Source organism: Xiphias gladius, chromosome 23 (genome assembly GCF_016859285.1).
Source record: "Xiphias gladius isolate SHS-SW01 ecotype Sanya breed wild chromosome 23, ASM1685928v1, whole genome shotgun sequence".
In the NCBI taxonomy this organism is placed as follows: domain Eukaryota; kingdom Metazoa; phylum Chordata; class Actinopteri; order Istiophoriformes; family Xiphiidae; genus Xiphias; species Xiphias gladius.
In genome coordinates this window covers 138654-154212 of record NC_053422.1, presented here as the reverse complement: position 1 = coordinate 154212, position 15559 = coordinate 138654, and the positions used below count along the sequence as shown (strand labels likewise).

At 41.1% G+C, this 15559-nt stretch overlaps 1 protein-coding gene across 3 annotated transcripts in view; it reads left to right on the top strand.

Moving 5' to 3' along the window:
- Positions 1-4743: 4743 nt before the first annotated feature.
- Positions 4744-15559, top strand: part of rnf130 (ring finger protein 130) — a 31736-nt gene continuing 20920 nt past the window's right edge. The window contains exons 1-3 of one of the 3 annotated variants that reach the window (XM_040119756.1): positions 4744-4986; positions 5144-5671; positions 7712-8021. In XM_040119756.1, coding sequence (XP_039975690.1) covers positions 7742-8021 — 280 coding nt within the window. In that variant the 5' untranslated portion in view covers positions 4744-4986; positions 5144-5671; positions 7712-7741. Of the gene's footprint in view, positions 5672-7711; positions 8022-15559 lie in introns of all 3 variants that reach the window. The other 2 variants (XM_040119757.1, XM_040119755.1) reach the window with 2 other exon arrangements.

The following is a 15559-nucleotide window of genomic DNA, read 5'->3' as shown; positions in this document are numbered from 1 at the left end:
TGGCCAAGGATGAGGTTCTAGAGGTCCTTTGGGTGTATTTGTGTCACGTTCGCAGCCATGACTCCAGTTAATTCCTTTTGTTTCTGGTGTTTTCCCTTCCCCCCTGTCTGTCTCTCTCTTTGTGTAGGTTTGTGTATGTGTGTCTGTGTTGTGGGCGTGGCGCTCCTCACCCTCTCCTGGCTCCCTGATTGCCAATCAGCCTGCAGAGCTGCAATCCATCTACACATCAGCCCAGCAGTTTATCTATCCCAGTTATTCATCCACTGTTCAGTAGATCATTATTTCAGCCAGTTTGGATCACCGCATGCCTGCCTGCTTGACTGCTCATCCCTCTTCCTGTCACGCTCACAACATTGCTATCCACCCTAACCAACCCTGCTTTTCCTCAACTCGCTACCTTGCCTGCTCCCCTCTTCAGCTCCCTGCCTGCCGGTCAGTCATCCGGCAGGGCTCGCCACCCAGCCTTCATCCCCAACTCAGCTCTGCCCTACCAGCCACCAGCTCCCCTCTAATCTCTGCACTTGCTTGCCAGAACCCTCATCCTCCATCCATGTTCATTTCTTGAGACCAAGCAATTATATTTCTATTGTACATCCAACTCTGGGTCTATGTCATGTGTGTGGCTTCACCTGTTGATCGGAAGAATTTGTGTTCATTATGGAGGTTCTGTGGGTGTTTAATTGGTTCTCAATGTCATATCGGTAACAATGAGACAATTCTAGCTGGCCATTAAGGGGGTTCCAGAGGTCCTTTGGGATGTTTCACTGGCCACTGAAGAAGTTCAAAAGGTCAGTAATTTCAGAATCTGTTTTTATTATCCAAGCATGTGAGAATGAAGAATGTATTGTGGCATTTGCCCCGCAAATGCAACATAGAAGAATAACAATAAAAACAGCGAAAGGAAGGTAATGATAAATAATGACACAAAACAAAAATGAAATTAAAATCTATTTACAGACATTTACTGTATGATAGTTACGAAATGTGATAAAAATTTGAAATGAAATATGGACTGCACTATGGTGAAAGAAGTGAGGTGCATGAAATATGAAGGTATCAAGTTCAAAAATTAGATCTGATGTGCAACAACAGTAGCATCTGATGGCAGCATTCAAATGAGAAACACTGGTCTGACCTTCAGTCCCACCTCACCAGCTACTCCTCTCTTTACTTCCTTTCGGTCCATAATTCACTCACTTCAGCTGCAGACTGCCACAAGCTACTCACACATAGAGTTTCTCTCTCTCGTGTTGTGCCAACACATTAGGTGAAGGGGAATGAAGGTTGGGTTTACCTCAGTTTACAAAAAAGCAAATCAACCAGTCCAACAGATGCATATTCATTATGGCCAAGGCTCTGATTGCATCTGGTTTATAGTCATTGCTATAGATGTTCAGTTCCGGCTGCACAGAAGATCTGAAAGTTTTTGTTGGAGTGACCTTGGTCTTTAGTCATCTATGTGTGGGCCTATGGCTACCTGAGAATTATCTTTTATATTGTCACATCATCAACTAGCAAGTGCACAAACTTGACAGCCAATTTTTATGATTAAAAGTTCAACTGTTGACAACTTTTCTCAGCAAGTTTGTGTGTCCACAGTACGGTTCTGCTGTGCTGGTTGATCTTCGATACAAGTCCCATATCATAAGAGAAAAAACACCCACACAGTGACAACAACACTAGAAGAGACTCTTCAGATGCAAAAAACAGTTGATTTTATTAAATGTACAAAAGGTGACAAAATGGGAAAAACGACCAATCCAGAGAAGGGAGGTAAAAGCAGGTGGTGTTTTGTATGAACTCAATAGGTAGTAGGGTGTGGTCACACGACCTACAGGACCTGCAAGGGGAGCAGAGTGATACGAATCCTTAATAGTGGTGTTGTTTAGGATTATTTATTAGATATTATTTCTTCAGTTAAGTACAGATCGGCAGCTGCTAAATCAGATTCAAACTGACCTCATGAACTCACAGAACAAATTCAATACAAAGACTGAAGTGACCCTGGTGCTGCATTTGCAGACTGATTCCACCAGATGTCAATCCTGACCAGTTAACATCACCTCCTCCTGATCCTACTCTGAGCTCCTCATTAAAACTCTCTGTTTTCTCCTCCGAGTCCAATATTCCATCTGTTCTCATGTCTTTTATGTTTGCATCATTGCATACACATCTCCCCAAAATTCTGCCCAACAATCAAATAATCAGCAGTTCTGTTCTTGTATTTGCCACACGCTGTCCCGGACAGATGATGGATTTTGTTCAAAGAAAGTCTGAATGATCCATCTGCAGGTTAGGGACATCCTCTTTGTTTGAAGGTGACTTGATTAACAAAGATTTTCTGTATAACTATGTAATAAGACAGCATTTATAAATGCTTCATAAGCGCTAAATGTATTTATTAATGGTTCATACATCACTCACTAATGCTTTATAGATCAGTTATCAGCTAATTTTAACACCGATCTTCTGGAAAACAGCTGCAGTACATCTGGAACAAAATCCATTTAGAGACAGATTATTAACATTCAAAACTGCAGACCTGATGACTTACTAGAGAGTTTTGCACACAGATCAACAGAGAGTCAGATTCTATGTGTAAGATAATAAACGGTTCAACCATAATAAGTCTGCAGTTGTTAATGTTAATAATTAGTTTCTAAATTGATTTTTGGTCCAGATGTCCTGCAGCTGCTCCAGAAGACAAGTGGTCAAACAGTCCACTGGAGACGTCTCCCTGATTAATTAGGGAGATAAAAAGACAAAGGGTCTGTATGAGGAGAATCTTCCACAACCTGGCAACATGAACGCTGTTCTTATTACTGTTATTATAACTGATCTATAAAGAATTAGTGAATGATTTATTAACCATTAAAAATCTATTCATTACAGCTAATAAAGCCTTTATAAATGGAGCCTCATTAGAAAGTGGTAGCAGATATTTTTCTTTGTATAGCCTGTAGCTGAGGTCAGGTCTTCAATTGAATATATATATTCCACTGAATCACATTAATAATCCACTGAAATCATTTATTAATGCTTCATAGATCAGTTGGAAGCCATTAATAATAATTATACAGTGCATTCAGAAAGTTTTCAGACTCAATCACTTTTTTCACATTTTGTTATGTTGCAGCCTTATGCTAAAATAATTTAAATTCATTTTTTCCTTCATTAATCTACATTCAATACCCCATAATGACAAAGCCAAAACAGAATTTTAGAATTTTTTGCAACTTTTAAAAAAGGAAAAACGGAATATGACATTGACATAAGTATTCAGACACTTTACTAAGTACTTAGTTGAAGCACTCTTGGCAGTGATTACAGCCTCCAGTCTTCCTGAGTAGGACAGGACGAGCTTTGCACACCTGGATTTGGGGATTTTCTGCCGTTTTTCTCTGCAGATACTCTCAAGCTCTGTTAGGTTGGATGGGGACTGGCGGTGGACAGTCATTTTCAGGTCTCTCCAGAGAAGTTTGATTGGCTTCTAGTCAGGGCTCTGGCTGGACCACTCAAGGACATTCACTGAGTTGTCCCTAAGCCACACCTGCGTTGTCTTGGTTGTGTGCCTAGGATCATTGTCCTGTTGGAAGGTGAACCTTCAGCCCAGTCTGAGGTCCTGAGTGCTCTGGACCAGGTTTTCATTAAGGATATCTCTGTTACTGTGCTCCATTCAGTTTTCCCTCAGCTCTGACCAGTCTCCCTGTCCTTGCTGCTGAAAAACACCCCCACAGCATGATGCTGCCCCCACCATGCTTCACTGTTGGGATGGTATTGGGCAGGTGATGAGCGGTACCTGTTTTCCTCCAAACATGATGCTTAGATCTGAGGTCAAACAGTTCAATCTTGGTTTCATCGGACCAGAGAATCATGTTTCTCGCAGTCTCAGAGACCTTCAGGTGCTTTTTTGAAAACTCCAAGCAGTTTTCATGTGTCTTTCACTGAGGAGAAGCTTCCGTTTGGCCACTCTGCCATAAAGCCCAGATCAGTGGAGTGCTGCAGTGTTGTTTTTCCTTCTGGAAGTTTCTTCCATCTCCACACAGGATCTCTGGAGCTCAGCCAGAGTGACCATCAGGTTCATGGTCACCTCTCTTGCCAAGGCCCTTCTCTCCCAATTGCTCAGTTTGGCTGGGCAGCAGCTCCATGAAGAGTCCTAATTGTTCCACACTTCTTCCATTGAAGAACTATGGAAACCACTGTGCTCTTGGGAACCTTCAATGCAGCAGAAATTTTTTTGTAGCCTTCCCCAGATCGGTGGCTCGACACATTAATCTTGTCTCTGAGCTCTGCAGGCAGTTCCTTCAAGCGCTTGGTCATTATGGGGTATTGACTGTAGATTTATGACGGGAAAAAAATGAAATCAAGTGATTTTAGAATACGGGTGCAAAATAACAAAATGTGATAAAAGGTGAAGAAATTCAAGGCGTCTGAATACTTTCTGAATGTGCTGTGTGTGTGTGTATGAATGTATATACATGTAGGTATTCTGCTACTGAAGTTCAACAAACATTATCGATCATCAGTTAGTTACATTATATTAACTGTCACATTGTTAGTTATTGGTAAATAAAGCAATAATTCATAACCTATTGCTGATCCCGGAAGACAGATAAGTGGACAGACAGACAGCTGGACGGTCTCTCGGAAGGTATCGCGACAGTTAGTCGAAATCTCAGCTACCTAAACACGAAGGTATTACACACGCGCCCTGTCTACCGCCTCCCCGCGCCATGGCTCTGAGTCTGCGCAGTGCGCCCCAAACTGAGAGAGCGAGAGACGGGGCTCGAGCCTTCGCAGCGTCCAGCAGCCACCAGGAAGAAAACCGGAATAAAACACCAACAATCTGCAGGATCCACCCCCCGAAAAGCCAGCGAGCCCTGCCGGACATTCCCCGGGATATCAGCGGGAGAGAGTGTGGGAGGAGAGTGTAGGCAGGCCGGGGTCGGTAGACCTGGAGCCTGCCTGTCTGTCCGCCTGCAGACGGTAAGACAAAGCGGAGTGAAGCGGCTGCCAGCGCCGCGTTCAGACGGCGTTTAAACACTGAGTCATGGTCCTGGATTCACTGCTGTGGCTTAAAATGAGCATTCGATAAACGGATTTCTGAATGCAGAGCGTGTTTTAACGAACGGTGGGGTTTCAGGACTGAAGACATGACGGTGTGAGGGTCCAGATGTTGGCCTGGTGATGATGCTCCATGTTCCAACACACAGCACCGTCCTGATGTCCTCACACGTTATGTCCCGCACCTGACAGTCTGAACCCAGGGTTTGACTGGCTGCAAAGACGACAGGAAACACATGCTGAGACATAAAGAGGATCTGAGGAGGACATACAGAGACATAAACAAAACCTCTGGAGGACATAAAGAAGATCCGAGGAGGACATTCAGAGATGTAAATAAAACCTCTGGAGGACATAAAGAAGACATTCAGTGAGAAAACAGAACATTTTGAGGGGGCAGACATCAAGAAGTTGCTTTTGGAGGACATTAAGACATGCTTTCACGGACATGTACTGACTTAAGAAATAAAAGTATGAAGAGAAGACACTGACATATTGGAGAAATATTGGGGACAAAGACATTAAGACATTTTTATGACATAAAACATCGGGGGGCGTACAGAGACATAAAGAAGACATACGGGGACAAAAAAAAGGAGGTTATAAGGTAAAGAAACTGGAGGACATTAAAACCAATAGAGAAATTTGGTAGATTTAAAGAAAAAAGTAAGAGCTTTGAAGACAAATAAGACAAAGAGACTTAAGAAAATCCTTTGAGGACATAAAATAACTTTAGAAATTAAATATACTATGTCTGTTCAAAATGTGTCTGTCGGTAAGGGCTGATTGCTTGGCCTGCGTTAATCCAGCTTCTTAGATGACCCCGTTTATATGTTCATTAGTATCCTGGATATAGAACTTCCTGGTTTTAATCTCATTCAGGATATGATGTTCACATGAAACATGAAAAATTTGATTATTCATATCCCTTTTACATGATCATAACAGTATCCAGGTTTCTTATCGTCTATGTACAGGTGTGTCTTGACTTCTCACCATCTTAGCCACTATGAGAGGGCTCAGAAACCTGGATAAGGAGTTGACATGCCACAGTATCCTGGTTTCTATTGGAGTACTCCAGGTTGTATATCTAGGTTTCTCAAAACCGGGATAAGGTCTTATCCAGGTTTCTGAAACTCGGATGAGCTGTTTACATGCACAGAACATAACCAGGATACTCCAGGAAGCCAATTATAACCAGGAGCATACATGTAAATGCACTCAATAAGTGTAGGGGACTTAGAATACCAAGGAAACCTTTCCGGGCTGCAGTCTGTGTTGTCAGTGTGTCTCTGCTGGAGTTGGCTGCTCCAATAGCGTCTGGGTGACGGCGCAGAAAACGCCATCGCAGTTGAGTTCCATGTGCAAATGTATAGACTGGGTTTAGAAATCTGTGTAGACTGTTAATAAGTCATGCTTGTGGATTCATGGTCCATGCCCTAAGATTTGTAAACTGTGCCCTTGGATCCATGCACTCAAACGAAGTGGTGTGCAAGTGAAAAGCACAGTAAATACAACGTTAACCAATGAAAGTTTTGAAACGTCCAATCAAAACACAATATAGCATAGAATCTTACCTGAAATTGTCCTGCCGTCTTAGAGTAGTGCCGCCTTTTTCTTCACGTCGAGTGACAAGTAGATAAGTGATGTTTGAAGCTTTCCAGAGAACTGCTCATCCAAAAACCTTCACAGTCCACACTGCACTTCCTCAGGTCCCCAGTAACACAGCCGCCAAGTTTGAAGTCCATCGGATGAGCGGTCGTCAAGAAGATCAAAGGACAGACATACAGAGATTCTCCATTTATAGTTTGAAGGCAGACACTGAAATGTTGCAGGACAAGAGACATTAAGACATTATTAGGGTATAAGAAGACATAATGAAGACGTTCGGGGGACATACAGAGACAAAGAAGATATTCAGACAAGACTGGACATTTTTAGGGAGAGACAAACTAAATATTTTTGAGGACATAAAGACATGCTTTTAAGGACAAACTCATTAGAAATTAAAAATATGGAGGACAGACACTTAAAGACTGGATGACAAAGAGACATTAACATATTTTATGATAAAAGGAGACATAAAGAGAACATTACATACAAAGACACAAAGAGGACACTCAGGGACAAAATTGGACTGGAGGAAAAGATGTCTAATATAAATGATATAAATGACAAAAACAGCTTTTTAGGATAAAGTGACGCTGAAATGTTGGAGGACACATTAAGACATTTTCAGAACATAAATAGACATTAAGGGCAAAGGCCAAAATATTAAGAGACAAAGAAACATCAGCCTTTTGAAAGCAAAGAGACATAAAGGAGAGGTTTGGTGGACATAGAGAGGACATAAATAGAAATTAAGAACAGATTTTGAGGACAAACAGAGACACGAAGACATATGGAGACCTTACAAAGACATACGGGAGAAAGTTGGAGGACTTAGATGAAAGACAGACACATCTATGTTTAATGTCAGTTTATGAAATATATTTGTCTCATAAATTGACAGGTGGTTTTTAGGAAAAAGGGGCATTAAGACATACAAGAGACAGCTGGACACTGCAGTCCTCTGGAGGATAGGATGTGGTTGTTGTAGGAGTTGTCCTGGTGTGAAAGATTTTTTTTTTTTTTTGTTTCCTCACAGTTTGGATGTAAAGAGGGCTGAGAGGACGACATGACTTCTCCGAGGTTGACCCCTCTCCCTATCTCGCTGGTCCTGGTCCTGGTCCTAGTTTTGCTCCAGGTCCTGGTCCAGACAGGCTCTGTGTCGGCGGCTCGCTCGGACAGGAGCATGGTGTCAGAGGAGTATGTGGGTGCCACAGTGAACGCTACAGTGCTGGATGGACGAGGAAACACAGTTCACATGATGAGCAGCGACGACGGGACATATGGACAGAACTCTCCAAAAGTGGACACCAGGGGCATTGTCATAACACCTGCACCGTATCATGGAGGTGACAAAGACACACACTTGAGGACACAACATACATTTTAGGACACAACACCCACCAGAGCACACAACACCCACCAGAGCACACAACACCCACCAGAGGACACAACACCCAGCAGAGGAAACAACATACACTTTAGGACACAACATACACTTGAGGACACAACATACACTTGAGGACACAACACAAACTTGAAGACACAACACAAACTTGAAGACACAACAAGGTAACAAGGTGATGTCTTCATATGTCTTGTTTTGTCCGACCAACAGTCCTGATCCCAAAGAGATTCAGTTTTATATATGACAGAGACAAACATTAAATCCCCACACGTGAGAAGCTGGAACCAGAGAATATTTGCTTGCAAATGACTGAAACAATGATTTGATTGTCAAAATAGTTGCTGATTGATTTTCTGTTGATTGAGTAATCAGTAACCGACTAATTGTCTTAGCTCTAAAGCAGAGGAAAGACAGCTCCAGGGGTGTTCGGATAAGACGACGAACAGACTCAGTGAATGTCCAGCATCATGTGTCTGTATGAGAGGAAACTCTTGAGTTCAGTCCAGTCAGAAGATTGTTGGAGCGATGAGTTAAACAAAGCCCAAACTGCTGGAGTCACAGATTACTGACATTTAAAACCTTTAAACAAACTTTGAAGGTTTCCCTCTGCAGAGTCTGATCTTTACATTAACGGCAGATTCACACCTCAACTCAACTGACTCCATGTAAGTGAAAAAGATCAATAAAAGTAACAAATGAATAAATAGAAATACAAAATGGGGACTGGATGTTGTAGAGCTCACATGTTAACCTGTTGTTTCAGTGAACACAACATCTAAGTTGTATGATACATTTCATGATGGAAAAGTAGCAGAGAGAAGACAAATCTGACATTAGCTGCACCCATCTCTCAATAATTAAAAACGAAGGTCTGCATTCACATAAATGCAGTGCACTTTGGAAACAAACCACCGCTTGTGTCTAATAGAATCATCAATTAGTCAATCAGTGTTGAGTCCAGCCAAAATTAAATGAAATTTTTGTCTTTGCAGTTGTTTTGTGTCTCTTTGTGTTGTTTTTCGTCATTTTGTGGTTTCTTTTTGTCTCTCTGTAGTCATTTTTTGTTTCTATTCATTTTGAGTCTCTGTGTTGAATTTGCGTTTCTTTGTGGTTACTTGTTGTCTCTCTGTAGCCATTTTTTGTTTCTGTAGTCGTTTTGTGTCTTCTTGTTATTATTTTTTGTCTCTAGTCATTTTGGGTCTCTTTGTGGAGGTTTTGCATCTCTTTATTTCTGAGAGTTTTTATCTTAAAGAAAGAAAGTAACACAAAAATTACATTTGGCAGTCCAATATGCACGACCGTTGCAATGGTGAACATGTCAACCAAACTGACAAAGCAACAGAGCAAATACACCCCATCCCCACCCCAGGACAAAAGAAAAAAAGTGAGTAAATAAATAAAAATGTAATCAAGTGAATTATCAATACATAGGAGGAAATTTTGAAAAACAGAATGAATGAAATATGTATAATATTGCTGATAATGGAGACAAGGGAAAAAAAAGAAAAAAGGGAGGGAAAAGGAAGTAAAATAAAAACTATAGTCACCCAGCTCACCTTGTGCCATAGCTACCTGCGACAGATATATTTCTATCAAATTTGCTGCACATTTCAGCAACACTCAAGTCCAGACACAATCATCCTCTAAATGTTATATCTAGTTTGCAGTTCTTCATGTGTGAAATTAATGGCGGCCAGGTCTTATAAAATTTGTCTGCAGATCCCCTCAGATTCGATCTAACTTTGTCTAGTTGCAAAAACTTTATTAGATCTTTAATCCAGTGAGTATGGGTGGGTGGTGCCTCATCATTCCACTTAAGAAGGATAAGTTGTCTAGCAATCAGAGACACAAAGGCAATAGCATTTAGTTTATATTTCTGGAAGGTTTTCAGCAACCACTCCAAATATTGCTATTAGCCGAGATTGATTTGGTGGGATCTCAGACACCTTTGAGAGAGTTTTGAATACATCTCCCCAATATTTACAGAGTTGGGGGCTGGTCCAAAAAGTGTGGATAAGAGTCTCTATTTGATTTTTGCACCTAGCACACATGGGGTTCACATTAAAATCTTGTCTAATTTCTCCTTAGTATAGTGAAGACAATGGAGAACTTTAAATTGTAGGAGTCGTTGTCGTGCGCAGATAGATGAGGAGTCGACCCTGTTCAGAATTGAATCCCATTCAATCCCGTTCTAATTCAGCTGCAATTTTGATGAAATTATCTCATATATCTAAGTAACCACACCCTTTCCAAGTGGGTTTATGGCCAGAATATTGTCTAACATGGTTTTATTTTGGTGGATAAGGGAACTGTACCAGATTAGTTTGAGCAAATTTTTTGACCCGTAAATACGTAACAAACTGGTTGTTAGTAGGATTCTGTTTCAACTGGGTGAATGAGGCAAAAGTACCATCTATACATAGATTTTTGAAAGACTTAATACCCTTTGTCCTCCGGATTCTAAAAACCGAGACCTGCAGTGATGGATGGAAAGATGATTTTGATCTGTCGGTTCTGAAAGGGGCATTGATACAGGTCCAGATTTTTTTCCTAAACTGTACCCAGATCCTGAAGGAATTTTCAGGTGTTGGGTTATTTTTGTATGAAGTGAGTTCCACAGGTATGGGGCATGTCAAATGACTAAATGAGTAAATGTAATTTCACGAGAGCAGGTAATGAGAGCAGATAATGTTGAGCTAGCAGAATTTTCATAATATTTTGACGATCCCATTTATATGAATTAAGGTTGACAAAATATTAGGAACACCTCTCAGTATAACCCAGTACAGTTCAACAGCAGCACAGATTATCTCGCTGAGATGCGCCATTGTCCTAATCAGTGTTGTCGGCTGCGTGGATGAGTCACCCCAGCCCTAACTGTCATTTAATGTTTCTTGAGACCCGCTCATCCAAAAACCTTCACAGTCAACACTGCTCGTCCTTGGGTCTTCAGCAACACACATGGGAAGTTTGAAGTCGATCGAAAGAGCGGTTGTCGCTCCATTAATAGTTAGATAGTAAAATTAATGTGAAAGAGTTTGTTATGTAATTGTAGAATATTGATCCACAGGTAAGTGATATAGCCAGATGTTGGTCCCAAACCAAAGTTTTGAAAAGAAAGATTCTTTGCTACGGCATTAGTAGGAAGCAGCTCACTCTTGTGAAGGTTTAATTTATAGACTGAAATTTCTCCATAGAGGTTGAGTATACTGAAAACATGGTAGCGATCCCAGAGGATCAGAAATATAGAGCAGGAGGTCATCCGCATATAAGGACAGTTTATGTTCCTCTCTAGCTCTGAGTACTCCTTTATGTGCCTCAGAGCCGAGACAGTGTATAAGATTTGAAACAATCTCCATATATTAAAAAAAAAGTGCCTTCCTTTAATAAACCCAGTTTGATCTTGTGATTTTACTGCGGTGGCGTTCACCGCAGTTTTTTCAGGTGTTTCAGGACATTGTAGTTTGATTTAGCGTTGGAGGCAGAGCACTGGATATTAAGGATTCATTGTACATTTCTTTTAAAACTGAAGTAAGATTTTTGTTAAAGGTTCTATAAAATTCAACAGGGAGGCTGTGGAGATTTCCCTACTTGCAATGTTTTAATTGCTTCTTCAATTTCAATAGCTGTAATCTGTTCATCAAGCTGAAAAATTTATCAAGCAGTTTAATGTTCTGACAGGATTTGGATTCATAAATTTTACTATAAAAATAGGAAATGTTTTGTTGATTTCAGTGAAATCATGGGTCAAGTGGCCAAATTCATTTTTGATTTGAGATATTACTTGTGAGTTCTCTGAGCGCCACGATTGGTGAGCAAGGATTTTGGATGCTCTTTCGCTATGCTAATGAACCAAACTTTTTGATTTTAAAACCATCTGTTCAGTCTGTTTAGTGGAGAGAAGATTTCATTCTTTTTGTAAACATAATCTCTGTTTATATAAATCTGCAGAATTAGAATGGTGCTGATCCAAGTTTAAAATCATATCAGTCAACTCCAGTAAACTTCTTTGTTTGTTCTTGAAGGAGCTATTAGAGATTATTTTTCCACAGATAAATGTTTTAAGACTTTCCCAGATAGTACTTCAACTTATATTTCCCCCAAAAAATTTTCTGGGAATATGTACATTTCTGAAGAAATGTATTTAATTAAGGTTTTGTCTGATAGTAATTATGTGTTAAATCTCCAAGATTGAGAGGGAGAAGGTTGAGTTTGAAAGCACAGCTCCATGAGTAAAGGGCAATGATCTGATATTATAGAATTATATGAGCAGCTTTTAACCATTGGGAAAATTCACTTGTCAACAAAAAAGCAGTCAGTGTGTGAGTAGGACTGGTTTACGGGGGAAAACAAAGAGTACCGCCTGGCTGATGGGAGGAGGTGACTTCAGAGCCAATGCACATTTTTTTAACTGCATGGATCGTGCATTTTTTCCCTTATCAATCTATACTCAATACCCCATAATGACAAAGCAAACATGAGTATTCAGACCCTTTGCTATGACATTCAATATTTAGGTCAGGTGCCTCCCATTTCTCTTGATCATAGATGTTGCTACACCTTGATTGGAAAGGCACACACCTGTCTATATCAGGTCTCACAGCTGACAATACATATTGGAGCAAAAACCAAGCCATGAGGTTGAAGGAACTGCCTGCAGAGCTCAGAGACAAGATTGTGTCGAGCCACCGATCTGGGGAAGGCTACAAAAAAAATTTCTGCTGCATTGAAGGTTCCCAAGAGCAGAGTGGTTTCCATAATTCTTCAATGGAAGAAGTGTGGAACAATTAGGACTCTTCCTAGAGTTGCTGCCCAGCCAAACTGAGCAATCAGGAGAGAAGCGCCTTTGCAAGAGGGGTGACCAAGAACCTGATGGTCACTCTGGCTGAGCTCCAGAGATCCTGTGTGGAGATGGAAGAAACTTCCAGAAGGAAAAACACCACTGCAGCACTCCACTGATCTGGGCTTTATGGCAGAGTGGCCAAACGGAAGCTTCTCCTCAGTGAAAGACACATGAAAACTGCTTGGAGTTTTCAAAAAAGCACCTGAAGGTCTCTGAGACTGCGAGAAACATGATTCTCTGGTCTGATGAAACCAAGATTGAACTGTTTGGCCTCAGATCTAAGCATCATGTTTGGAGGAAAACAGGTACCGCTCATCACCTGCCCAATACCATCCCAACAGTGAAGTATGGTGGGGGCAGCATCATGCTGTGGGGGTGTTTTTCAGCAGCAAGGACAGGGAGACTGGTCAGAGCTGAGGGAAAACTGAATGGAGCACAGTAACAGAGATATCCTTAATGAAAACCTGGTCCAGAGCACTCAGGACCTCAGACTGGGCTGAAGGTTCACCTTTCAACAGGACAATGAACCTAAGCACACAACCAAGACAACGCAGGTGTGGCTTAGGGACAACTCAGTGAATGTCCTTGAGTGGTCCAGCCAGAGCCCTGACTAGAAGCCAATCAAACTTCTCTGGAGAGACCTGAAAATGACTGTCCACCGCCAGTCCCCATCCAACCTGATAGAGTTTGAGAGTATCTGCAGAGAAAAACGGCAGAAAATCCCCAAATCCAGGTGTGCAAAGCTCGTCCTGTCCCACTCAAGAAGACTGGAGGCTGTAATCACTGCCAAAACTGAAAGATTTACTGAAAGAAGTGCAAATTGATTATAAATTAAGGTCTTACAATGGGTATATCCATTGTAACAGTTTGTGAGATTGTGCAGTACTCTGGAGTAAAAATGGCAGAAACCATGAGAAAAGGACATGAGAAGGAAAAAAAAAGAAAAAGAATTTAAAACCCTAGAACACAAGAAAAATAGTAAACATTCAACACATATTCCTTATACAAACGGTGTACTTCCCGAAGCTTAACAGGCTTTACTGTAACTGCCATAAACTCAGAGTCTAACAAGTTAATGGTCTAACAAGTTAATTTAATCATTATTAAATCAGAATAAGTATTCAACTGAAAAAAAACAGCTAAGCACAAAATGGAATTGTAAAAGGGATAGCTCACAGCTAAAGCTTAACATCCAAACACATATTTTTGCATATGCGCATATACATCCATATTTTTTTTATATATATACACACACACACACACACACTACCTTGTGAGCAATACACTCTAAGAGAACAGATATGAGATGCTTTGAACAGATACATTCATTTAGTAGTCTACTGAAGTTGAACCAAGGAAGCAGGTGAACAAGACAAGCAAAACCTGCTGTGAGAAAATCTCAGGTGATGATCTCACAAGGTCCAATGAACGGAACAGCTGTTCAACCATGATAGGGAATGAAGTCGTGAAAAAAAGAGAGCCCCTTACATGAGCCGCAATTTTCTTTCAGTATCACGCTCTGTATTTTAATGTGATCACTGAAAAAAAAAAAGTAGTTGTCTGTTTGCCTTGCGAAGCAGAGTTTTCACTGCATTGTATGCCATCCTGCGCTTGTCCAGATCTGCGCTGCGATAACTATCTGGTTGCCATTGTAGGTCAGCTTGTCTTTCTGGCATGACTGTTACAGTACTTCCTCCCATACTTGAAAAAGGTGAACTCTGCAAAGGAAGAAGTATTGGCATCCTCTGTCTTTTGGCTCTGGAGTGGGTACATGATGAGAACGGTCAAGTACCGAGGGATTCTCCAGCCTGCCAAGTCCATTGAACAACTTGTGAGGCATGGTGGACAAAAGTAGGAGGCTTGCCCTGCACGGCACCTTCTGGCACTCCGTAGGTTGCAGCGTTTCCCTCTACTCTTCAGATCATCTGTTTTCATTTGTAATTTAGCATCGTGTTTAGCTAGCTGAGCTTCCATAGAGTCTATCCCGGCAGCCAGTGAGTGTAAGCCTTCTTCATGAGCAATGAGTTGTATCTTCCATACATCTAATTCAGCTCTTACCGGTGCAATTGCCAGCTGAATTTTGGTCTTGAGCGAGGAAAATTCATCTTGAATCGGTTACCTTACAGTTTTGCGGTTGTGTTCCAGCATGTTCTTTTTCCTCCTGCTCTCTCTATCTTGCGCCCCCGTTTGTGTTGGTATTGAATCTCCTTCCTTGAGACGTAAAACCCCCAGTTTTACGTCTCTTTGTAGTGGTTTTTGCATCTCTTTTAGGTGGCTTTGAGTCTATTTGTGGTGGTTTTGCATCTCTTTTTGGTGGTTGTGAGTCTCTTTGTGGTGGTTTTATGTCCATACGTGGTCATTTTGTGCCCCAGTTTGGTAGTTTTTTGTCACTTTGTGGTCATTTTACTTCCATTTTGGATTTCATTATGGTCATTGTTTTGTTTCTTTGTTATTTTTTTGTCTCTGTAGTAATTTTTTGTCTCATGGTGGTTTTGTGTTGCTTTGGGGCGGTTTTGTGTCCCGTTTTGTTTCTCTGCATCTCTGTCCTGTATCTGTATCTTGTTGTTGATGTGTATGTAGCAGATGGAGTGTGTGTTGTGTTGAGAGACTGAGGTTTTCAGACTCTGTTCAGGCTG